At 40.9% G+C, this 25,580-nt stretch overlaps 2 protein-coding genes across 2 annotated transcripts in view; both read left to right on the top strand.

Annotated features, from left to right (window-relative positions):
- Positions 1 to 25,580, top strand: part of myo7ba (myosin VIIBa) — a 222,945-nt gene that overhangs the window by 25,835 nt on the left and 171,530 nt on the right. The gene's annotated exons all lie outside the window — the stretch shown is intronic.
- Positions 1 to 25,580, top strand: part of rab6ba (RAB6B, member RAS oncogene family a) — a 96,322-nt gene that overhangs the window by 45,010 nt on the left and 25,732 nt on the right. Inside the window, exons 3-5 of the mRNA XM_033622117.2 lie at positions 17,906 to 17,959; positions 19,372 to 19,477; positions 20,288 to 20,399. Coding sequence (XP_033478008.1) covers positions 17,906 to 17,959; positions 19,372 to 19,477; positions 20,288 to 20,399 — 272 coding nt within the window. The remainder of the gene's footprint in view (positions 1 to 17,905; positions 17,960 to 19,371; positions 19,478 to 20,287; positions 20,400 to 25,580) is intronic.

Raw genomic sequence — 25,580 nt, 5'->3', positions numbered from 1 at the left:
TTAAAAAATATAACGGTATTATCGTGAACGAGAGGATATGGTTCACCCCTGAAAAGTGGCTCCTTAGCCCCTCTCCAGTGGCTCCCAAAATTAATTACATGGAAATGAATAATGCTTATTTTATCTATATCAGTTTTGCAGGCCTAAAGAAATTCTTACATTCTCCATTTGTAAAAATGTGAAGCCTGTATACCAAATAAAAAAATGTTTAAGCAATTCAGCAACTAAAATGTGCATAATACATCTACTGCCTTGGCACCTTTTACTTGAAATTTTGTTGAACTTCAATAGCAGTGGCTAGTCTTGAATCTTCCTAGCTAATGAGGTATGTATGCCAGTTCAAAAAAGTACAGTAAAAGTCTTGGAATAAAGTACAAGATTTTGTAGTGCGTGGACAGATTTGTTTGCTTTCACTGCCAGCTCAGCAAAGTTCAAGTACCAGATATTCATAAATAGTGCCACCTTGTGGTAAAACATGAATAAATGTTAATTTTGGCTTAATAGGCTGTTTTACTTTCATTAAAAGCCTCAAATACGTTAAGTGGCTCCACACATTTTTTTATTATTATTATTATTATTATTATTGGTCAAAAATGTCTCTTTTGATAGTAAGGTTGCTGACCCCTTGATTAAGGGAATGAATGCTGATGTACAGTCATGACTTACTGCCATTGCCAGGCCACTGCAAGCTGTCTTCATGATCTCCGGATGGCTTTAAAAATTATTATGTCTGCAAACAGAGCTGTAACCTGTAGGGCTGGCCCAAAAAATTCAAAGCTTTGAAACTTCGTTCGATGGCACGGGATTCGATTGTGAAAAAAAAAAAAAAATCAAATATTCAGCCTTTTTTTTTTCCTCCCATTTTTTTGGGGGGACCTTGAACGCAACACTAACCCCATTAGGCTGAGTAAAGAAGTCATCTGGTCTGATTGTTGCATGAATTGCCTAAAAAAGTTTCACAGTAAATCAGAGAACAGGGATATTATTATTGCCACGGGTTATTTGAAATGGACAAAGGTATTCTTTACTGGTGAGTTAAGGGAGAATAGCTATCATGCAATTAAAAAAGAAAACATCTCCGACAAGGAAATAGAAAGCCCGACGTGCAATGAATGGAGACCTGTTATCCTGCTTGAACACAGACGACTAAATTCTTTCAACAATGTGACTCAAAATAATGATAAAATAGATTTTATTGATGTAAAATAATATGCTGATGGTGACATTTTCCACTGGTCCGCTGCGCTCTGAGTCTGGTGTCAATGACACATGCTGCTTCTGAGTCGCGCATCTGTCTGCTTGCGCTGCAGTGCGAGCCGAGGGTTTTAATTTTTAGTCTTAAATCAAAAGTTAAACACTACTTATCAGCAACCAGAAGAGTTTTTTTCGTTAATTTTTTTGGACATTTTTTTTTCGCTCTTTTTTCTTCGTGTGAGGTTTGGGGGAGTTGACATGTTGCTGCGGCAAGGACGTTGCCTTTTTATATGGGACGCCTGCTCTACCCACTAAGCCACCAGGCACCCCACAAGCACGGTTTCTACCAAACTACACCTGTCAACTGTATCACTGCGCAGAAGGAAGTGTGCATCTACTCATGGAGGAGAGGCACCGGCTTGCCTGAAGATGCAAGATGTAAACATTAACAGCATCCTGCTCGGCTGTGCAGAGATACAGTTGGCGGGTGTAGTTTGGTAGAAAGAAAATAGTTCCTACATGAAACTGCTCACAACAAGGTCTGTAGATTATCTTGAGTAACTGGGTTGTGATTTCTGCAAAGAGACATTGCTGCTGAGTTTTTTAAATATATTATTTTGGCACTTTGAGCACCACAAACTGAGTGACATTTTGTTTTGTTATATTGGAAAGAGGACAGACATCGCTACGGCCGATATCTCCAACAGTCAGCAACTCACACCAAAATAATCTAGATTGATAAATAGCACTACAGATAAGAGGAGGAATATGCATTACTTATTTGCAGGTGAACTGCCCATTTAAGTTTTGCATATTGTTGAGGCATCAACCACACATGGAATACAGTATGCGTAGAAGATGCTGGCAGTACACAGTGTGGTGAAAAGCATTGTTTTTGGAGTGATGGATGGATGTAGGACAATTATTCAAGTCCCTTTTCAAGCAGCAGTGTCAGTTATTAGCTGGCTGCAGCTTCTTCAGTGTGACAATCAACTGTTTTTCTTTGTCATGTATGACAGTTAATTGAATATCTTAAGGTTTTCATCTGTCAGTCGACAAATCAAGCAAACTGAAGACATTGCTGTGGCCTCTTTTTCAAAGATGAATCACTTAGTCAAGTAAAAATCCAGGTTAACTGATAAGGAAAATAATCATTAGTTGCAGGCATGGATGGATGATTAATGATTGAGAGATGAGTTCAGAGAGACTCAGAGGCCTGTCTTGGCAGTGAATGATGTCTCTGACCGAATACTGAACCTCACCTCATCTAACTATATCTCGGTTTTAATTTGAGGAGTTGTTGCTTTCATTTTAAAATCCATCTGTGAGTTGGACAAGACATTTCCACCCGGTATAAAATTGGCCCGCAGCCTTGCTGTCAGGCCAGTGGAGTTAATAATGTTCTGCAGCCTCCTGGTCCTTCTAAAGCTTGAGACATGCAGCTTCAGTCTCACAAGCCCAAGTGTTAATCTGGCCCTGCCTTTAAATCATCTACAGCGTCTCTAAAGATTGACTCAGCTCTTGATCTGAGCTGTGCCTCATTTTCCTCACCTCTTCCATCTAACTTGACTGTCTTGTCATCTTTAGTATAAACATGTAGCGTTAAAACTTGCTCTCTATCACTAGTCGTCGTTACATTTTGAAAGGTTGTTTCCCCCTGTTTCCAGTCTTTGTGCTAAGCTAAGCTAACCAGCTGCTGGCAGTAGCTTCATATTTACCAGACAGACATGAGAGTGGTATTGATCTTCTTGTCTAACTCTCTGCCAGAAGGCAAGTAAGCTCAAAATGTCAAACTTTTTCTTTGAGAGCGTTGCACAGCATGGAGAACACAATCTCTGCTCCACAAACCAAAGGCTGAACACGGTCAAAAATATTGTTCAGCTTGTAATTACTTCGTTTTTATTTTGTTGTCAGTTGTTGCTACAAAGATCTGTCTTCTTCTCTGGCCTTTCTGCATCCTGCTAACCCTCCAAAAAAGGCAAAGAAAAAACACGTCTCTATTCTTCAATGTTCACACAAGTACTGTACTGCACTGTAATGAGATTTGAATGGCTCATTGTGTTTGGATTAAATTGTCTGTGTTAGCTCTGTGATGCTGCGCTTTCACAGTTGCTGCTGTATCCTCTTATATTTCTACATTCGTAAGTCATGAACAACTACAGAGCCAGACGTTTCACACTGACTGTTCAGGCTTGTGTCTTTGTGTTGTTAAGCTGCTGAAACTTCATGATGCATTGATGTTTCTTTAGACACCTTTTTGTCACAAATTACTGTGGAACTGGCTTATATTCTTGTTAAAAAGGAGAGGGTTTTTGCTGGATGATTAGCGGATAGTAGAATGGAATTATGCCTTCTGTATTTTGAAGTCCATTATTAGTACTTCTGCACCCAAATCATCCTTGAACACAGTGAAGTTAGGAAATTAGAAATTGTTTTTAAAGGTGTGCTATGCAGGAATATTCAATATCGGTTTTTAAACACAACACTCAAGCTTGGTCCCTCCTCCCTAGACTGTTCGTACGTACACTGCAAGTTACTGTACCAATGTTGATACTTTAGCAAGCTAACTTAGCTAACCTCCAGCACCAACCTGTCCAACAGAAACAGCAGGGGTGCACTATATTGTAGTTTTTGCTGATATATGATATGCCGATATATTATAATGTATTTGGTCAATAACCGATATCAATATCCACTTTTTCTCAACCTAATTTTAGTAATCATCAAGTCTCTTCTGTAGAGGAATTAACATCATATTAAGCATACTCTTATCGTGATGGCTCACCAGCAGATGGAGACATGGAATACAATACTTTTCAATGTATGTAATATTCATTGATTGTGCAAATTAAGAAAAAGCATGTTGGCCGATTCTCATAGTTCATTTTGAAGCCAATATTGGGCGACACAGATGACGTACCAAACATCGTGCATCCCTGGAAAACAGGCCAACTTTGTGTCATTCTTCATCCCCATCCTCTCCTTCAGTGCTCGCAGATTCACTCTAGTTTTGGATCTACCTTGGTATTTTGCCTTGCTATATTCAATCATAATAACTTCATTTGTATTGCGCAGTTCATACAGCAAGTGCAACTCAAAGGGCTTTACATAATAAAATGAGAAAATACACATAAAAGACATATATAAGATAGAGTAAATAAGATTCGATCACACACTCACACAGACATACACACACAAAAAAAATACGAGGTAGGTTTGATACTGGTTAATTAAATAAAAGCTACAAAAATGCAGGTCTAAAAAGATTTAGTTTGAAGCTGTCTACTAAATCGGAGAGTCTGGCGTCCTCTGGAAGGCTGCTCCAGAGACGAGGGCCAACGACACAGAATGCAGCATCGCTGTACTTATTAGGTCTACTCAGGGGGGCATTTAGTAGACCAGAGGTGGAGGATCTCAGGGATCTAGAAGGAATGTATTTAACCAACATATCAGACAAATAGTCAGGAGCCAGACCATTAAGAGATTTAAAAACTAAAAGCAACAGTATCTGCGTTCTTTTGACGCTGTGTCCGCAATTTTTGTAGCTTCCTCTTGGATGCATGCTGCTACTACTTGGTCCTGACCTCACCTGCGCACTGTTATTGGCTGGGGGCCACACGCCACTTCACAAATCATGCAGCCCATAGATGTCCCGACCACAGCAAAGTTTCTGATTACTTTTGTATGAGTCCATTGCTTTTTTTGGGGGGGAAAGTCCTGCGTAGTATACCTTACCTTTAGTTCACTCCTTTATTTCCGTGCAGATACAGAGACCTGAGGCAAAGATACAGCCAGAGGTGAAAGGGGCAGGTGCATGCTGGTGTTCTAAAAACAAGACAAAGTTAGTCACGGTTTGGCCGGCTGATTTGGCCAAACGCAGGTCCCAGCAGCAGCAGTGGCTGTAACACCCAGCTCACGGAGGCAGTGAAGGTACTGTGCAATATTTCTCAGAGCCATAGCTCAGGCAAATCTAAACACAGAAACATAATACAAATATTTTAAACTTCAGTGTGACTTACACTTTCCAAGTATATATGTGATGTCAGATAAAAGACTAATAAATCACTCAAAAATCATTTGAAAAAGAAGCGCTCTAATGTATACAAATAAAGGCTTAAATCTTGGAGCTCAAAGGCAACATTATACTTCCTGTTTATATTCCCCACATTACTGAACTGTGATTATCCCCCAAATAGAAGTAAGAAAAACAATAATGTTATGAGTGAAAAAAATATTAATATTAACTTCTTTCATGTTTCACTATCAGTATTTTTAATATAAGTATGGATCAGAGGGTCAGGGTGGAGTCACGGGGTTAGATGGGGTGTTTTGAGGGTAGACTTAAAAAACCCCTGCTCTATATCAATCCTGTATTATGCAGTATGTTGTAACTGTAGTGAGATTAATATCTGTATAAGGCCTGTAATGCATGGATAGTAAATGTGACACGATAATTTCCTGCATCATTTTCAGAGAGCAGCACGCTCTTAAGCACTATTACCTGGAGTGAACGTGGGCGTCTGTTGTTGCCTGCAGTCTGTCTCGCTCCAAGGCCACTGCTGTAACTCCCAACCTGAATGCAGCTCGATAAATTACGACTTTGAAAGTCCAGCAGCCGTCAAAGTCAGCACTGAGCGCAGTCATTCTGAGGAGCACAGGGGGACACGGCTTTCCAGACAAATGGCCGTATGCACCAGCGTCACCGTGATGAGGCCCGAAGGGACATCTCTCCTCACCCTCGCTTTTTCAGCCATGTCCTCCCATTTTAAGTGGGCAGGCAGCATGCTCGGCAGACAGATGCAGGACAGATAGCATCTGCTTATTTAATAATATCCCCATATGCTGTTTAATGCCGGTCTCTGCTCCACACTATTGTAATGGCCTGTGCACCAAATGATAACAGCAGCCAGGGAGGAGTATGAAAATCAGTTGGTGATTGTATTTGTGTGTAAAACAAAGCCATTCGAATCCACCAATTAACCCTTCGTTCCACAAAACAGCCTCTTCATTCCTGCTTTACAGTCACCTTCTTGTTATTTTTTTCAGATAGTGGATTAATGATTTTGTTATGGTGCCACAACCTCTGCTTTGTAGCCATAGATCAAAGCCAAAGCTCAGTTTCCTTCTCTGTTTGCATGCTGTCCCCTCTCCCCCGTGTCTTAACGCCACTTCTCTTTCCTCCCCGGCTCAGTGACAGGTAGGGCTGTAAATGATGTTGCAGGTTTTTTTTCTAGCTCAACTCCAGAGACCTTTGAGTATTAATTAAAATGCGGCATGCATTAGCTCAGTTTGAGTGTTTATGCTGCTGCGCAGAGGGGAGGCTGGATTTGCCCAGTGAAGGTGGAAAGATGTTATGAATGTGAGCCTGCAGGAGACATCTGCCCTGATGAGAAGATTTATGAAGGTTTCCAGGCCTACACACTGAATCACCGCATGTTTTTGTTTTCATCTACGTCAAGCTTTCAGATTTGGGCTGATCCAGTTCAATCCTTTGAAGGAAGAGTAGCAGTATATTTAGAGACCGAGGGCCATCAGAAAGATGAAACCGAGCGTGCTAGTGGCTTTAATCAGCAGGAGGATGTGAGCGAGGCGAGCCAGATTTGCTGCCTCTAAAAGCAGTAGACTCCCATCAAGCAGCCACCCAGCCGAGAGAGACAGAGGCAGGCGTCCTCACTGCCTGGCAGCACATGCTAAAGGGCTCAGAGCCCTCCAGAGGCACAACGCTTTTGTCAGCTTGGTGGAGCTGTCAGTCAGGCCTGGCCACCAGGCTGTGACTGCATCTGTCTGCTCTGCCCAAATACTCAGCTGATTAGTTCAGCAGCAACTGGTGAATCTGATTTATTGGAGTTTCAAAAGATACGTATAATCGCGCTGAATTATTTTTATTATTGATCAATCTGTACATTGTTGTCCCGATAAATCGTCGATATGTTTTATCCGACAGTACAAAAATCCAAAGCTGTTGAGTTTATTATTTTGTATGACCACCACATGTTTAGCTTTCTGCTCAGTAAAATGACTGAAGGGTTCGAAATAGTTGCCAATTTTCTACTGATTGACTTATCGATTGACTAATCGTTGCAGCGCTAATATAAAATGTGCTTCCTTGTGACAAGTTAAAGGACAGAACAATAAAGACATAAAGTTGGGGCGTCGATGGCTTAGTGGATAGAGCAGGCGCCCCATGTACAAGGCTGTTGCTGCAGTGGCCTGGGTTCGACTCCAGCCTGTGGCCCTTTGCTGCATGTCATTTCCCCTCTCTCTCTCTCTCTCCCCCTTCACACTCAACTGTCCTATCTATAACAGCAAAAATGCCCCACCCCCCCAAAAAAAAATAAAAATCTAAAGACGTAAAGTTTTGAGGGCACAATCAGGTCCTACGTCAATTGGTGTAGGCATAGTTTGCCGATTGAGGCTACTTTTAATTTGCCAGAACATGTCTTACACCCCCTTTACACTTTGCATTAACATGCATTTTTTGTTATCGAATTGCAAGCGGATTGCTCTTGACCACATGAAAGTACAGGTGTTAATACACTCGAAACGCATTGAGGACGGATCTGATCTGCCAAACCAGTTCTGATGGTGGTCAGGGACGCATTGTGACCACATTGAACGCAAGTGTAAACTCAAATGCGTCTCCAATCCACATGCAGCAACTCCATGGGCGACGTAAGCGAGGTGTGTCAGCTGGACACAAGAAGACACTGGGTAGCGGCTGCCAAGAAAAAGAAAAAACACGGATGAAAGCCGAGGATGGAGTCACAGTGAGACGAAGCGTCTGCTTTCCATTTGGTCCGACAGAACTGTCCATACAATAACGCAACTTCACCGAAATGTTTGCAGTAGAAGAAGAGGAGGATGTGACATCAGCGGGACGGAGCGTGATCGGATGGCAAACTGATCTGAATGTGGACACCAGAGATGCATATTAATACCAGGTATAAATGTATGTGGTAAAGCGCTATCCGATTGCAATCTGATCACAAAAAAACGCATGTTGATGCCAGGTGTAAAGGGGGCCAGTTCAGCCAGTTTGCTTAAAATCAAATAGGTTTAAGATCGTACGCTGGCCCAGACCGGCAAAACCGGAAATTGTCCCAACTCTATTCTTCATTACACTAAATTAAGAAAAATAAATGAATAAGTTTGCAAATATTTTTCCGCATAATCCGTCCAATGTACAGAACTGAAACAGTAAATCAAAATGTTATTGTTTCTATCTACTCTGTTGTGAGAATTTGATCCTTTTTTATGTCTTATGTGACAGTAATTTGAATATGTTTGGACTTTAGAATATTACTTAGACAAAAAAAAAAAAAGCTTCATCTTGGACTGTAGGAAACTCTGATGGGCATATCCATGCATACAGATCAAACAATTAATCAATTGGTCAAAAAAAATAATGAGCAGAGGAGTTAATCAGTTTCAGCCCCTAAACAAGATTTCAGCAACAGTTTATGGGTAATGCATGTTAGAGACAGTGGGTCTGAACTTATTTTAAGATACATTTATCATCACCAGAGCTGAACCAATTAGTTGAATAACTGATAAGTCCAAAACATAAAGTCAATCTGCTGCATTTATGATAACTGATTTATCTTTTAAGTCAAGTCATGATGCCAAACAGTCTCTGGTTACAGCTTTCTCTTTGCTGCTGAAACAACCCAGTGTGCTTTCAGGGCTGGAGGATTGGTTAATCTTAAATTAATGTCATGGTGGGGTACAAATCTACCCATAATGCTTTGTGACACAAGTAAAGTGAGTTAAATAGACTAATTATGAATCTGCACCGGCGCTACTTATTACTGTGGTTACAAATGTAGCATGCTGTAATTGTTATGTTCCACAGTATATTATATACACAGCCTGCTGTCTGACGGAGAAGGTATAATCACAGACTGATCCATTCCCTCTCGTGCTGGCACTAAATTCCAAATTAATCTGATTTTGCGTGTTCACAAACTGCTGTCAAATACGGCGCTGTGAGCTAATGCCAGTGTGCTCACTGTGGCTCAAGGTCTATTGGTTTAACAGTGTCCCTGCCAGATGGAGGACCTCGAAAGCCCTGGTGGGAGCAGCAGTGGTGGCAGAAGTATTCATATCCAGAAATACCACAGTTAGTAAAAAAAAAAATATTCAAATAGTCATGTGGCAGCAACTCAATACATTTAGTCATGTAGACATGTTGAAGACGACCTGCTGAAGTTCAAACCGAGCATCAGAATGAGGAAGAAAGGTGATTTAAGTGACTTTGAACGTGGCATGGTTGTGGCTGGTCTGAGTATTTCAGAAACTGCTAATCTACTGGGATTTTCACGCACATTTGTAGGGTTTATAGAGGATGGTGTGAAAGAAAAAATATCCAGTGAGCGGCAGTTCTCTGGGTGAAAATGTCTTGTTGATGCCAGAGACACTCACACACCGATGGAAGCATCATAGGGAGCAATTTGGGGTTCAGTATCTTGCTCAAGGATACTTCAACATGCAGACTGAAGGAGCCGGGGATTGAACTACTGATCTTCTGATTGGTGGATGACCTGCTCTACCTCTGAGTCACAGCTGCCCAAGATGATAAAAAGGCAACAGCAACTCAATTAACCACTGGTTACAACCAAGGTCTGCAGAAGACCATCTCTGAGCCAACAACACGTCCAACTTTGAAGCAGAAGTCCACACCGGGTTTTTCTACTATTGTTTACTTCTGTTGTGCATTGTGCAACGGCCTCCATTGATGACAAATCCTTCATTACAGTGATTGTGATCAAAACTGGTGGAAACGCGGACTAGTTCACTGGATAGCACCAAGGTTCCAAGAATCCTGAACAGAACAGGTTAAAGAACCAAAGCTACTTGGTGGAAAAGGGGTATCAGCGGTGGTAACGGCAGAGTGCCAAGCGCTGCTTTTTTTTACATTCCCCACCGAGATTATCCTGCCAGTCCAGGGATTGAACTGACAACCTCCTGGTCACAAGCCTCTCTAACCTTTAGGCCACCACTGCCCCATGTAAATAGTGTTAGAAACCCAAATTACACGTATGAACTAGGGATGTTCCTGGCAACTAATTTCCCTTTTGACTACATGAAAAGTTTAATTAAGACTAGTCGACTAGTGTGAAAAACGGGAAACACTCAGAAAACAGTCAAAATTCAGCACGTGTGTTTATAATTCCAACATCCTGTTGGATCCCAAATATGATTTAGTTTGGATTTTACTGCAGACCTTGTGCTTCATGACCTCCTCACAGGTAAACCCTGAGTTGTGAAGCCTTTCCTCAGTAGACAAAGATGAGCTGGTAGATATTGCTCACTGGAATCAGTAGTGTGTTGGCTCACAGAATGATAATCAGGCAATCCCAATGGATTACAAGATCATTTTTTCCTTCCTCCTGAAGTGTTTTACTATTCCAACTCCTGCTGTCACGGAAAAGTCACAAACATCCCTCCTCCTCCTCCTCACTATAATTAAAGTCTAATCCATCACTGCAGTATTGTGCCCACTGCTGAAACACATTAATCACTCCATTACTTCCTTTTTAAAATTCACTGAAATAATCTGTGTTCTAGTGAACTGCATTCACTGAATTTAAATGTGTAATACACTGAGATCAGGTGATGACTAAATCAAAAGTGGAGCAAGTATTTTTGTTCTGGTATTGCGTCAGTCCGGTAATGTTACCTGTGGCTGCATTTCCATCTGGTTAAACAAAGTATTATTTGTCAGAAAACTGTGATTTCCATCTTCATTGCCTGAGAGTACCAGCTGAGTCATCATGTTTGAGTACGTGCACACAAACCCACTGTAACACCTTCCCTGACACCATTAACTGCAGGTTTAGTCTCCAGCAGCACAATTGTGATTGTGACAAATACCTGTATCTGCGACCCTGTTTACACTTGCTTTAATGAGACACAGCACCGTTCACACCTCTATCATGTGTCTCCAGCTCACCACTTGACCTTAAATTCCTTACTGCCTATGTCATTTCCACTAGAAGGTCAAAGGACCAGCCAGGGTACTGCTGGAGATAAGGCTGACAGCAGAATCCAACGTGTCTCCATCCACAGGGGAAAACAGTGAGTGGTCATGTAACACTTCTGTGTTCATGAAATAGGAAAATTGTAGAGCTGTCACCAAAACAACCACCACATCCTGCCCTGATGATGTCATTTCCTGTAATGTCCTTGTCAGAGACCCATCAGGACACAAAAGCATAAATACAGCAAAAGATTTGTGATCAAATAATTATTCTCGTACTCGTCGTCCTCCGCTTATCCGGGTCCGGGTCGTGGGGGCAGCAGCCTCAGCAAAGAAGCCCAGACAGTCCTCTCCCCAGCCACTTCCGTCAGCTCTTCCGCAGGAACCCCGAGGCGTTCCCAGGCCAGCCGGGTGATGTAGTCCCTCCAGCGTGTTCTGGGGCGGCCCCGAGGTCTCCTCCCGGTTGGACACGCCCGAAACACCTCCCAAGGGAGGCGTCCGGAAGGCATCCTTACCAGATGCCCGAACCACCTCAACTGGCTCTTCTCGATGTGGAGGAGCAGCGGCTCTACTCCGAGTCCCTCCCGGATGTCTGAGCTCCTCACCCTATCCCTAAGGCTGAGCCCAGCCACCCTGCGGAGGAAACTCATTTCGGCCGCTTGTACTCACGATCTCATTCTTTCGGTCACTACCCAGAGCTCGTGACCATAGGTGAGGGTTGGAACGTAGATTGACCGGTAAATTGAGAGCTTCGCTTTCTGGCTAAGCTCCCTCTTCACCACAACGGACCGGTTAAGCGCCTGCATCACTGCTGACGCTGCCCCAATCCGCCTGTCAATCTCCCGCTCCATCCTACCCTCACTCGCGAACAAGATCCCGAGATACTTAAACTCCTCCACCTGAGGAAGGACCTCCCCCCCGACCTGGAGTGGGCAATCCACCCTTTTCCGGCTGAGGACCATGGCCTCAGACTTGGAGGTGCTGATTCTCATCCCAGCCGCTTCACACTCGGCTGTGAACCGTCCCAGTGAGAGCTGGAGGTCACTGTTCGATGGAGCTAGGAGGACCACGTCATCCGCAAAAAGCAGGGACGAGATCCTCCCATCACCGAACCTGAAATAATTATTGTCATTATCAATTAATGGATAAATTAGTCTTATCTATTTTTTTTTAATTTATCTTTTTGTCTCTAAAATAGTAGGAGAGTAAATCACTGGTTTCATCACAATATGATATCATATTGATTATTGGACAACGATACAATAGAGAGTCCTCAACGAGGGCGCGTCTCAAGCCCGTTGTAGATGTGAGGTTCCAAACGTAAAAGTGGATTCATTCACAAAGTCCGCCATGACGTGTTGGAATCTCCAGCAGTAACCTGGCTGGTCCTTTGATCGTCTGGCGGAAATGACATAGGCTGTAAGGATTGTGCTCGTCACACATTATTAGCTTTAGCATGTTTACATTGCATAAATTAGCCTAGCAGCTAGCAGACTTTCCTCTATTCATAACTAAACAAATGCGTATTATTTGTACCTTTTCTGACTAAATGATTTAAGTCACTGCATACGATACGATTTCAATACGATGCGATTCAGGGGCCTACGATTGATATGAGACAATATTATCTGCCCATTTAACACAATTGATTACAGAAGAGGCCACCACCCCTTTCCTTTTTGATTTTGGCGATAAACGATAAAAACAACACATAAATAATATAAACAGCTGTAACCAGAAGAACTGCAGAAAAAATTACTTTATACAGACTCCATTAACACACATTACACAGCACATGGACAAGAACGAAGAAAATGTTTTCATTTTAACCAAAATCATCATCTTCTTCATAAAACTTCAGGCCTATCTGGCTTAAAGCCCTGAAGGCAAACTTCTTTTAACAGGCATTAAACATGGATTACCAACAACATCATCTAGCAAAGATAGAAAATTCAGCTTAATAATGACTGTCAATATTCAGAGACAAAACAGTTGTTTTTTGCTTGTCACCTGTTATTAGCTTTAGCATGTTTACATTGCATAAATTAGCCTAGCAGCTAGCAGACTTTCCTCTATTCATAACTAAACAAATTACACGTATTATTTGTACTTTTTCTGACTAAACGGTTTAAGTCACTACATCTCCCGATAGAACAGCATGGGTAAATTTCAGCCTGCATACGTGTTTATTCAGCCTAATGTTGCTGTAGTGAGAAGTTAGCAGAATGGGATGTCCGAGGTAACGTTAGGTAACGTTACGTCATGTTTCATCTTGTAACGACATTGTGTACGTATGGTATGTGCTCTGTCTGTCTGTTGACCCCATATTCTCCGAAATCGAAAATATTTACACACTGCTGATTTATTCCCAAGTAAATAACGTTATCCTCATCATCTTTCTCTCGGCTGCTTGCCGTCTGCCTGCTGCTGTTTGACATTAACTCAGACTTTCAAAATAAAGGCGCATCATAAAGATGATGATATAGATCAATGTTTTCACGTGGCATTGATGATTTGATATCGATGCTGATTGATGGATTGTTACGCTCCTACAAAATAGTAAAAGATATCCATTTTGCCAGAGATCAAGGTGACATTTCAGATGTCTTATTTTGCCCAACCAACAGTCCCAAACCCAGACCTTTTCATTTAGCAATGATGGCAACAAAAGCACAAAACCTCTACCTTTGAAATGATGTTACAGGCACATTTTTGGCATTTTGGATAAAAAAATAACAGAAATGATTAATCCATTATCAAAATAGTTGCTGATTAATTTTCTTGTCAATTGACTAATCCATAAATCAATTAATTGTTTAATCGTCTAAGCTCTAGTCTTACTATAGTCTTAGGTTGTTATTCTGTGTCATTGCTTGCATTTTTATACACATATATGGTACCTGAGGGGTAGTTTACATATTAAGAAAAAAGAAATTCGTTTTTAAGATAATCATACAAATTCTAGTTTTGGTCAGCTGGCGTTGATAAGAAATAGTTAAGTCACATTGACTCAATCACAGTGGTGCTTGCATTAGTTTGATTCTACACCTTCAGTGTGATTTGTACTCTAAGGAGTAAATGTTAATGAATCTGTCAAAATCAATTCATTTAATGATAATACTAAAAAACAAAAAATATCTAAAAATATCCTAAGGCCGTTCAAGTAAAAAAAACAAACAAAACGGAAACGATAAAATATAATGTCAGTGAACTCCCTCAGATCTGTTAAAAGCATTTTTGCCCCAGCCCCCAGCAGAGTAGACCTAAAGAGCCACAGTCTGTCTTCTAACAATGTGCAGTAGTTAAAAATTAAAAAGGATTATTAATAATTTCTGGCGATCTAATCCGTTCATGTATAGCTGTCTGTGTGGGGTTCTATATTTAACACTGGGGCCAGAAAGAGCCTGGAGCACCTCTGCTATCCCCTCCTGCCAAATCTCTCTGCTTTTAACTTCATTCAAACCGTTGTGTCAGTAATATCGCTCCAAATCTGCTATTTTAAATCTTTTCCCTGGTGACCAAAATGTTCAAAACTTCCTTTATTTTCAGAGTTATTTTTACAGACTGTTGTGGTGGGTCAAATTAACCGAACTGACCTCAAGCACACAGCGTTTTCTTTCAGTCTGTTATGCAAGTTGTTAATTACATTTCAAGCATATTCTGCCAGAATAAATAGGGGATTTAATTTGGAAGCGCATGTAATCCACCTGTCTGTTTGGGGCTGATACAGCCAAAAAAATATTTTTATTTTGCTGACTATAATCTTGTATCAAGTACTTTATGATTTTAATTCTTTGAGGCTGTTTATTTTCAGCCCAGCAGTGCTTGATGTGACCGAGTGTAAAGAGTATAAATGAAATGAATCCTCATGCCAGACTCTCTGAGTTAGTCCACTGTTGTAGCTGGCATCGCCAAGGAAACCAGTGCGTGATCAAGCTGCTGATGCCCAGTTCTGTCAAAGTGGGCAGTGGGCATCCTGCTGCACTGCCTTCCATAGACAAACACAACCGATACACCTACCTGCTCAATCACACATGGGAACAAATGTATCAGAATGTGTCTACAAAGAAAATATCAAAATAGCTGAACTGCGTCCTCTGCAGACAGGTAATTCCCTGTCAGCCATCTGCAGCACGTGCCCCAGCTGCTCAGTGCTGGAGTCTGCAGGCTGAGGTCACACAAGCTTTAAACATGCAGCTGCGGACTGCTGTGTAATCCTGGGTCAGTTCTACATCCGCGACCATGAAGCCCTTTACACCCTCGACCCCTCATATGTACACTGAGACACCAAACATCTGGATGCACCACATGAAAGTGTCACAAACCACATCTGTTTGAACCAGCTGTCATTAAAAGTCATTCCAAACACTGCTGTCTCTCACAATTACAGCTGAATGACACAGGTTTGTTTTGACTTATTTTGCAGTTCAGTATGCAATAAATTACTCTTGGATACAGTCAGCAAACACCTATCAGCCAAAACATTCAAACCACCGACAGGTGAAGTGAATAACTTTGATTATTTTGTTCCAGTGCATTGTTCTGCTGGGAAACCTTTGGTTCTGGCATTCATGTGGATACCACCTGACATGTTCCACCCACTCAAACACCGTTGCAGACCAAGTCCCCCCCCTCATGGCAACAGTACTCCCCAATGGCAGTGGCCCCCCAGCAGGATAATGCAGCATGCCACACTGCAAACATGGCTCAGGAATGGCCCAAGGAATGTGACAAAGACCTCAAAGTGTCAACCTGGCCTCCAAATTCCCCAGATCCCAATCTGAATGAGCATCTGTGGCACGTGCCATTAACCCACCTCACAACCCACTGGACTAAATGGATCTGCCGCCAACGCACTGGTGCCAGACACCGCAGGACACTCCCAGAGATCCTGTGTCCATGCCTCAACAGGTCAGAGCCAAGTCCAATCCAAGGAGGCCCCACCTTGGATTAGGGGTACATCTGGGGTACCGGCACATCGCAAGACTCCTTGAGCAGATTGGAACCTGGGAAATTTAGAAACCAGGGCGACACCTTGAGCTTTTTGTCACGCTCCACAGGAGCGTGACAAAAAGCTCTGCGTTTCCCAGCAGAACAATGCATTGGAACAAAATAATCTCAGTTATTCACTTCTCCTGTCAGTGGTTTGAATGCTTTGGCTGATCAGTGTTTAAACTGCTCTTTCCAGGCCTACGTGTTAAGATAAAATAAGACGATTCCAAGGTACTATACTGAAAATGTTTTGTCAAAACACGGCTAAAGACTGGGTGATGAACTTGATAGATTTAGCTTGTCAAAAGCCAAGGTCACTGTCACCTCACAAAACACATGATGAAGTGATGACAGTGGGCCAGTGGTTAACAAGAGGTTTTCAGGTTCAAACCCTGGATGGGGGGTTTGAACTTCAGGATGGGGGAGCCCTTCTGTGCAGAGTTTGCATGTTCTCTCCGTGTCAGTGTGGGTTTTCTCCAGGTGCTCTAGCTTCCCCATGCAGGTTAACTGGTGACGTAGGTGTGATGTGAGCGTGAATGGTTGTCTGTCTCTATGTGTCAGCCCTGTGGTAGTCTGGTGACCTGTACAGGGTGTACCCTGCCTCTCGCCCAGTGTCAGCTGGGATAGGCTCCAGCCCCACCGCGACCCCTAACAGGATAAGTGGTTATGGAAAATGAATGAAATGAAGGACATTTTACAGAGGTCAAATGTTGGGGCATGGGTTCGACTCCAGCTTGTGGCCCTCTGCTGCGTGTCGCTTCCTCTCCCATAATGCCAGTTTGACTGTCTTAAAAATATTTAAGCTGCGTACAGTTAAATGGAATATGAGGAGGATTTCCAACACACGGCCCGTGGCTGCAGAAGACTAATAGAATAGTTAAACCTAATGCTAAATCAAATACAAATTACATTAATGACTTACAAACACTGTAATGTGTATTTTGGAAAGAAGCCATCTTTGTGGCGGTGAGATCTGAAGGTTTATTGTCACATGTCTAACACTGAACAGTTCTGGCATCAAACACAGTGGTAAAGCAAACAAACAAACAAACAATCCCAGATCCGCAGTTTAACACTGATTTCTAGGTTTGGACTCGTCCAAGCCAGAGCACCTGATGATATCATGGTAGGCAGCAAAGCAGAAAGCAGCGAGCTTGGCTGCGGAAAGTAAACATCCCTTGAAGAGGGAACACAGTGCCATCTGCCTCGTGACACAATAAGGGAATGATTAGATTGCTATTATAAATGGATAATGTGAGATGATATGAGTCGTGATTTTAAACAGCCCATCTGAGCATAAAAACCAAATGGAAAGAATATAGTCGCTCTGATTATTGAAGTGGAATATTTGCACAATAATAGATGACATACTGTAACCTGCTCCAATTTAAAATCACTTGATGATGAATCAGTTGATATTACAAACTCAAAAATAATCACAGACTTGATTAAAAATCTACTAAAAATGAACATCATGAGCTTCACTGAGGGGTGAGGGGTTTCTTTCAGTGCTGTTGTGTTGGATCGAATTATATTGTACGGGTATTCATTACAGCCACACATGGGTTGCTGTGATGTGATGAGGACTGTCGTGAGCCGTGGATCTGACTGTAATCTCTCCTCCTGTTTTCTCCCTTTCTGCATCTTTCACTTGTATTATTTAGTTCCTCAGTAAATACTCTGCTTTTCGAGGTATTTACAGTGATGTTGATCCATGGATGTCTTCTCTCCCTAAACCAGGCCACAATTGGAATTGACTTCCTGTCGAAAACCATGTACTTGGAAGATCGAACGGTAAGAAGCCCAGTTACAGCTGCATAATGTCATGACGGAGATGTTAAATGTTTGTAATGTGTCAGCAGTGCGGTAACACCTTCCCTCCTGGATTTTTCCCACATCGAAATTCTGACCAATCAAGAGCAGCTTTCTCGCACAAGGCGTTTGATCTGGTCTGCTTGTAAATGCTGCTGTGAGAACACGAACCAACTCTAGGCAATTATACAGCTTTGTGACAAAATGAGTCCCTGATTCAGACCAAAGCAAGACAACTCCAGGTCTGAAAGCAGCCTTAGTGGCGTCTGGCCATGAGGATTGCAGATTTCAACCAACTGAAACTTCTCTCATTTTGAATTCTTTTGGTGTTTATTGTTAGGTAAGTAGCTGAGAGGGTTTGAAAAGTCGCTAATGACAAAGCATCACTATTTGACAAACTGGGAATAAGAACAGGTTGCAGTGGCTGCGACAAGAGTTGGTTGTCGTCTGTGCTGCTCTGCGTGAGACGTTAACCATCGTGCGACACATGCATGTAAATCTGAGCAGGACAGAATCGACTATATCTGAGATTGATCAACCAGTTACTGGTCGCCTGCTGATCAATCGGTGCATCTGTACGTGTAATGTTACCCAGCAGTACCGATAAACAGCAGGTCGTCTGTCCAACTTGTGACTGTAACTGTTTTTTAGATTTCAAGTCCTGGATTGCAGAAAACTTTCTTCAACTCAACCAGGACAAAACCGAGGTCTTAGTTATTGATCCTGAAGCTCAGAGAGAAAAACTCAACACCAAACTGCAAGAACAAGTGAAAAAGCTCTGAATTATCGTTGATTTGAATCTTAGTTTTGAACCACATATTAGAAGTGGAACCAAAACTGGATTTTATCATCTTAAGAGCATTGCCAGTGCGACTGGTCCTCTCCCAAGCCAACACAGAGACACTGATGCATGCTTTTTCGATTGCTGTAATGCTGTAATTTCTGGTCTTCCTGAGAAAAACATCGCTCAGTTACAGTTGTTACAAAACTCAGCTGCACGTGTGCTGACGAGGACCAGAAAGAGAGCACACATTACACCAATTTTAAAGTCTCTGCATTGGCTTCCTGTATGATTTAAGGATGCTTTTATTGGTTTATAAAGCTCTTAATGGTCTTAGTCTGACCTGTTTGTTGGATTTGGGGGGTGGGTAATGTGTTATTGCTTTTATTGTGTTGCATTCTGTTCGTGTGAAAGTTTGATTGATGATGTAGATGAATACAGTCAACGCTAGTCTGCATGCCTGTTTATCTTCTGAAAATCTTATTTTAAATGTTTATATAAGTGTGTGTGTTTTGTGTGTGTGTGTGTGTGTGTTTAGGGAGCCTACTGTTTCCAGGCTCTCTGACTTTCTGAATAATCTCAGCCTCCTCAGCTTTCCCTCTCTGAACCCCAGGTGAGGTTGCAGCTCTGGGACACAGCGGGACAGGAGCGTTTCAGGAGCCTCATTCCCAGTTATATACGGGACTCCACTGTGGCTGTGGTGGTCTACGACATTACAAGTAAAATAATTGAATATCATACTCACACTTAGCTGCAGGCCTTTGCTGTAATTTATATCCAGTTGGTGATGTGAGGACTTGGAGCATCATTTTCCATGACAGATAGTTACATTATTCTCTCTCAGTTTTGTCAGTGGCTTTTAGTCAATCGTTTAAAACAGCAAAGTGCACTTACTGCAACATGGCTGCCCTCAGGAAGTGGATTTTGTTCTTGATTTTATAGAAAAATATGGGTTAACACCCCCCCAAACTATGCCCTCTTTTTCACCCTGGAAGACATGACGTCTGTCTCATCGAATTCCCTGTGAAAGAATACAATACGACTCTCAGCCTGCCTGTCAGCAAACCTGCATACTGAATGAATGTTGCAAGGTCAAAGGGATTTATTAAGAACCTTAACATGCTACAGAGCTGGTACATTATAACATGGATTTATTGTGTAATTCCAGGACTGTGTGCATCATACAGTATCATCTGTCAGATAATGTCTTCAGATCATGAAATAGAAGATATTTTTAATATGATCCACCACATGGGATTTTTTCCCTGTATCAACTTCTTGCATTAATAATTAGCAGAACCATGTAAGGCAAAATGTTGGATTCATTTTGTAGCAGCAGATTCCACTTTATTTCGTGCCAGCTGTTATAAAAAATCAAAGCATGTCATTCGGTTTAAAAATCCAGATGAAATGTTAATGGTTTTGTTTAGAGCAGAAACAGCAGGAGAGGTGTCAGCGTATTGAATGTTACCGCAAATGAATAAACAGCATCTTTAATTTGAGTCTTCTTTGTTTCCTCTTCTCAACAGATGTTAACTCATTCCAGCAGACGTCAAAATGGATTGAAGATGTGAGGACAGAGAGAGGAAGTGATGTCATCATTATGCTTGTCGGCAATAAAACAGACCTGGCAGATAAGAGGTATGTCGTTACTGCTGAACCCACTGTGGAGGACTAAAAGGACCAAACTGTCTAAATAAATACAGGGATAAATAAATAAATAAATACAGAAATTATTTTATTAATAAACAAAAAATTCCAGGAGTACATACATAAATATGGAAATAAATAAATGTAAATACAGGAATAAAGAATAAATACAAAAATAAATAACTACAGAAATAAATAAATAAATGTATAAATAAATGCAGGAATAAAGAATAAATACAAAAATAAATAAATACATGAATAAAAGTAAATACAAAAATAAGTAAATAAATAAATAAATACAGAAATAAAAATTAATACAATAATAGCTTAATACAGAAATAAAAAAAATAGAATTAAAAATACATTTATAAATAAATGCAAGAAAACAACAATAAATGCAAAAATAAATAAATGTAGAAATGAATACAGGAATAAAAAAATAAATAAAACTTATATAAATACAGAAATGAAAAATAAATACAAAAATAAATAAATACAGAAATGAAAAATAAATACAAAAATAAATAATTATAGGAATTTTAAAAAATAAATTTATAAATAAATGCAGGAATACAACCATAAATGCAAACATAAATAAATTAATAAGTAATATTGAAATAATTCAATATAGAAATAAATATAGAAATGAATAAATAATTGTTGAAAAAAGAATAGAAATTAATAAATTCAAGACTATATAAATAAATGTTGAAATAAATATGTAAATGAGGTTGACAATTAAACATGATATGTATCATTAAGTATCTTATTATTATTACTTATTTCTGTGTTTATTTCACCACTTATTTATTTATTCCAGTATTTATGTATACATTTATTTATTAATTAGTTGACTAAATTAGTTGACTAAATGTGATACACTTCTTGTATCACATTTTGTCGTTTTGTGAGCATTTCCTTTTGTGTCTTGACACCATGGCAACCATGATGTGCAAAGTGTCCGTCTGTCTGTCAGTCTGTGGGAACATTCAGTTGAGCACAATACCTTGACAACAAAACATGATACAAACATCAGGCTAGCTCCCCACAGAGCCGATGATTTGAGTAGACGTCGGAGTCTCTTGATGAATAAATCTGTATATTAATGAGACAGAACTAATTATCTTGAGACTAATATAACTCCTTAATACTATATGAATTTGATGTTTATGCCACCTCAGTGTTATATGAAGACAGGCATGAGATATTAATGTCTGCCATATTTTATATTAAATATCTAAATGAATACACTCACTAGCATAACTGGTTATGTTTAGTGTTGTCACAGTAATTATGGCGGAACATTACACAACTCAGCTGCTCTTATTGCTTTGAAATGAGAAAATCATTGCTTCCTTGTGGAAATTATTCAGTGACTTATTCCCTGGTGACACTTAAGCAATTATGAACGGCATGCACAAGGGAATTCTTTCTTCATGCGTGCATATATGTTCATATATAACTGATCTAACTCTGTAGTCGTAGTGAGGGAAAGGTGAGGAAATGCTGCTGCTGATGATTTAAAAAGTGAATGCTTAGAGAAAGGCTAAAAATTAAATGACGTGGAGCAGAAATAGGCAGTAGAGGAAGAGCAGTGTTAAATAAAGGGAGAATTGAACCATAAAATGGACTGTGTGCTTGTGCCAAAATGCATTAATGGTGCATAGTGGATTGTTTGCACCGGCGAGCCTAACTTTTTCATTTAAGTACATCAGCACATAATTGTGCACCCCAAAATCTGTAACATTGTTAACACTGTGCTACATTACAGAGAAATACAAAACCGTACTAATGAACCTTCATTAATATAGGCCTATATTTTATCTACAAGTGCACGTCACACACTGAGCGAGCCGCCTGTTAATGACGATACGTCATGTTTGTAGTCGACCAATGAAGATGAGTTTACATATCACCTTGGGTTTGTCCTTCACCTTCTCAAAATGATCCCACACTTTGGATTTCCTGCCCGACATGTTATTAACTAGCCTGTGGAATAACCGCAGGTACCAGCCCTGGAAATTAACCTGACTCCTGTCTGACTGCTGAGCGTGGCCACTTCCTGTGCCTGTCCTTTCAAATTAAATTCCCACATGGTCCAGTCATACAGGTTTTGATGTATTTTGACAAGGCGCAGTAGTTTCACATTTATTTTATTAAATTTTTTTCTGAGACTAAGGCACCAGTTAAATCTTGCCGACTAATGACCTTTGTGGTTGACTATTAGGGAGCAGCCCTAAATTTCTGACCCCTCACTGCTTTGGTTTGCTGCTGCTTGGCACTGAAACATTGTAGGAAGGGCGACTTTCTGCCCATCACGCCACAGTCATGGCACAGGAAGTGTTTCTTTTGCTCCAGTTCTTGATGCTCCAGTAGCAAAAGCACTGTTACCAGACAAGCTTTGGCTGCATAACATCAGCCTTTTTTATCATATCTGAGCTACAGAAATTGGACAAGCCATTCTTTGCGAAAGACATATGTTTTGGCCTTTTTATACGTGGTAGGCTGTGGTTTGGAGTCAGACGAGGCCACCTCAGACAAAGATGTTGGAATAGGACTAGGCATGTTACTGGGGACAGGTGAGACAGGTGGTGGAGCAGTTACCTCCGCTGGTAATGTCAGGTCTGGATGTCGCCGTTCACGGCTGGGCAGAGGTGTAACGGGCACGAAAAAACGGAATGTTCTCTTTATTTTGAATTTTAAGGTTGTGACGTCGCTGATGTAGTACAGGGTGCTCACAGTCGCGCGCACACACACACACACACACACACACACACACAAGCCTTATTGTTTTTCCCCACCTGCATTCAGTGAATAAGACAGACTGCTGCATTAAAGTTTTCATATCATATAGAAGTAATTTAAATACTCAGTGAGTTTTATATCTGAGAAAATACTTTTTAGTACACAGGCTTTAGTTCACAGTATACAGTTCAGTCACATATTTCTGAGTGCAAGTTTGGAGGTTGACTGGTCTATTTCTTTGCTGGAGACAGTTTGCTGAAACAGCTGACCATCTACTTTCTGCACTGGTTGACTGATCTTAGTGTCATTCGAAGACAAAAGTGTGCCAGCGTTGTAGATGATGGTGTGGTGAAGAGTGATTGGGTTGGACTAGTTTCTGTTCGACAGGTTAGAAGAGTTTTCAGGAGCATTTTCAAAGATAACTTTTCCCCATGTAGTGAGGAACCATGCATAAATTATGATGCACCAGTTTTATTGTTCTTGTCAGGAACATTTGCCCACACTGTAAAAAACAACATTTACAATAACATGTCGAGGATTTACTTTGAGCTGTGGAAAGAAGTTCCCATTGGTATAACTATGTTTGAAATGGGTGCACTTTTTTTTTGAGCATCATACACTGAACTATACTGCTGTACTACTGAAATACAAAAAAAGTCCAGTTGAATTTAAAAAAGATGAAAGGAAATAATTTCTGTTGTTTTATTGAACAAATTAAACATATAGGCCTAACTGATTTATTCCACAGGCTAGTTAAGAACATGTCGGGCAGGAAATCCAAAGTGTGGGATCATTTTGAGAAGGTGAAGGACGAACCCAAGGTGATATGTAAACTCATCTTCATTGGTCGACTACAAACATGACGTATCATCTGAAACATGGAAGTAGCTACATGCCCATTAGCCCACAGCGTCATTAACAGGCGGCTCGCTCAGTGTGTGACGTGCACTTGTAGATAAAATATAGGCCTATATTAATGAAGGTTCATTAGTATGGTTTGTATTTCTCTGTAATGTAGCACAGTGTTAACAATGTTACTGATACTATTCTTTCTCACACCTTCAACTCAAACCATTGTGTTGCCCCGTCCAAAATATTTAATAATTAAATTAATATCGTAAACATGCAGGTGACTAGTCGACTAATGGCCCTAAATGACGACTACTGGTCGACTAGGGAAATTCTTAGTCGAGGGCAGCCGTATAAAATTCCTGAGTGCATTTGTTAAAATGAGTGGGAGCCCTGACTGGGGGGGGACAAATGCAAGTGTCTAAATATTGAGGGGTGCATGCCCCCTGTGCCCCCCCAAAAAATCTACACCTGTGCAGTTTTAGATTCAGTGTGTAACTGACTGAAGACGAAGCAGAAAAACTGCTGGTGTTGGCAGTTTCCAGGATGTATCTCTCTGGATCTGTCAGTAACAACAGACCAAAGGCAAAAGCTTTGGTTTCTGAGACTGCGTAGGTACAGTAAGACTTGGCAAAGTGTCCCATCTGTGTCCACAGATCTGTGGTGAGAAGCATATTGAAGACTTCCTGAGCTGTTACATTTAACCACAGAATGAGGTGTGGTGCCAAATTAAATCATTTTGAAAATGTTGGCCTCCAGAAAAAACACTGAACTGAAACTACCGAACCTTTTCCCTTTAAGTGAGGGGTAATTTATCTTAACTGCAATCTAGTTGGGTCTTAATGGTTCTGGGAGTTAAAACTCCAGTAAATGTTCCATGTAAAGAAGTAAAGCCTGTTTACTGCATTAACATAACCTCAGCATCCTCTCCTAATTAGCTTCTTCTCAGAGGTTAATCAGCATCACTGCTATGTGTATGAGCCTGACAGGTTGTGAAAAACTAAAATGTCCGTTTTTCCTTTTAAACTACAGCCGTTTTTCTCTGCTCCAGTTTTTGTGGTTGAACATGTCAGTAAATGTTTCACATACAAGAGATGATAAATGTTGCTGTCACTGTGAGGACTGCTGCGTGTTTTCAGTGGCTTCAGTGATGCGACGCGACAACAGTCAAGTCCAAGCAATAATAGTGATTTTCTTTGGATTCACTGTGTGAAATACGCTTCAAACGAAAGAGAGTGAGTTGTGCATGTGCATCGCATGTCTGTGTCTGAGGAAATGACTTGGCACAGGATCTGACAGCGCTGTAAATAATGTGGCTGACATTGAAAAATGAGCTGAAAGTCATCAAACATCTCAGTGTGAGGGAGAGATACAAGTCTGGCAGGGATGCAGTGTGTTTCTCTCTGTGACGTCTTGGTGGCTTCATGTGTGACTTGACCTTTAAAAACCATCTCACAGTATAGTAAGTCAATGATGTAATTAGTCATACTGTCGTACAGTTTAGCTTCGATGTTACCTGAGAGGAAGCAAAGCACCTCTGTCAGATGGGCTCTGTCTGAGTTTGTTGGTTTGTTCATT

Source organism: Epinephelus lanceolatus, chromosome 6 (genome assembly GCF_041903045.1).
Source record: "Epinephelus lanceolatus isolate andai-2023 chromosome 6, ASM4190304v1, whole genome shotgun sequence".
NCBI lineage: Eukaryota > Metazoa > Chordata > Actinopteri > Perciformes > Serranidae > Epinephelus > Epinephelus lanceolatus.
This window is presented reverse-complemented; position numbering and strand designations above follow the sequence as displayed.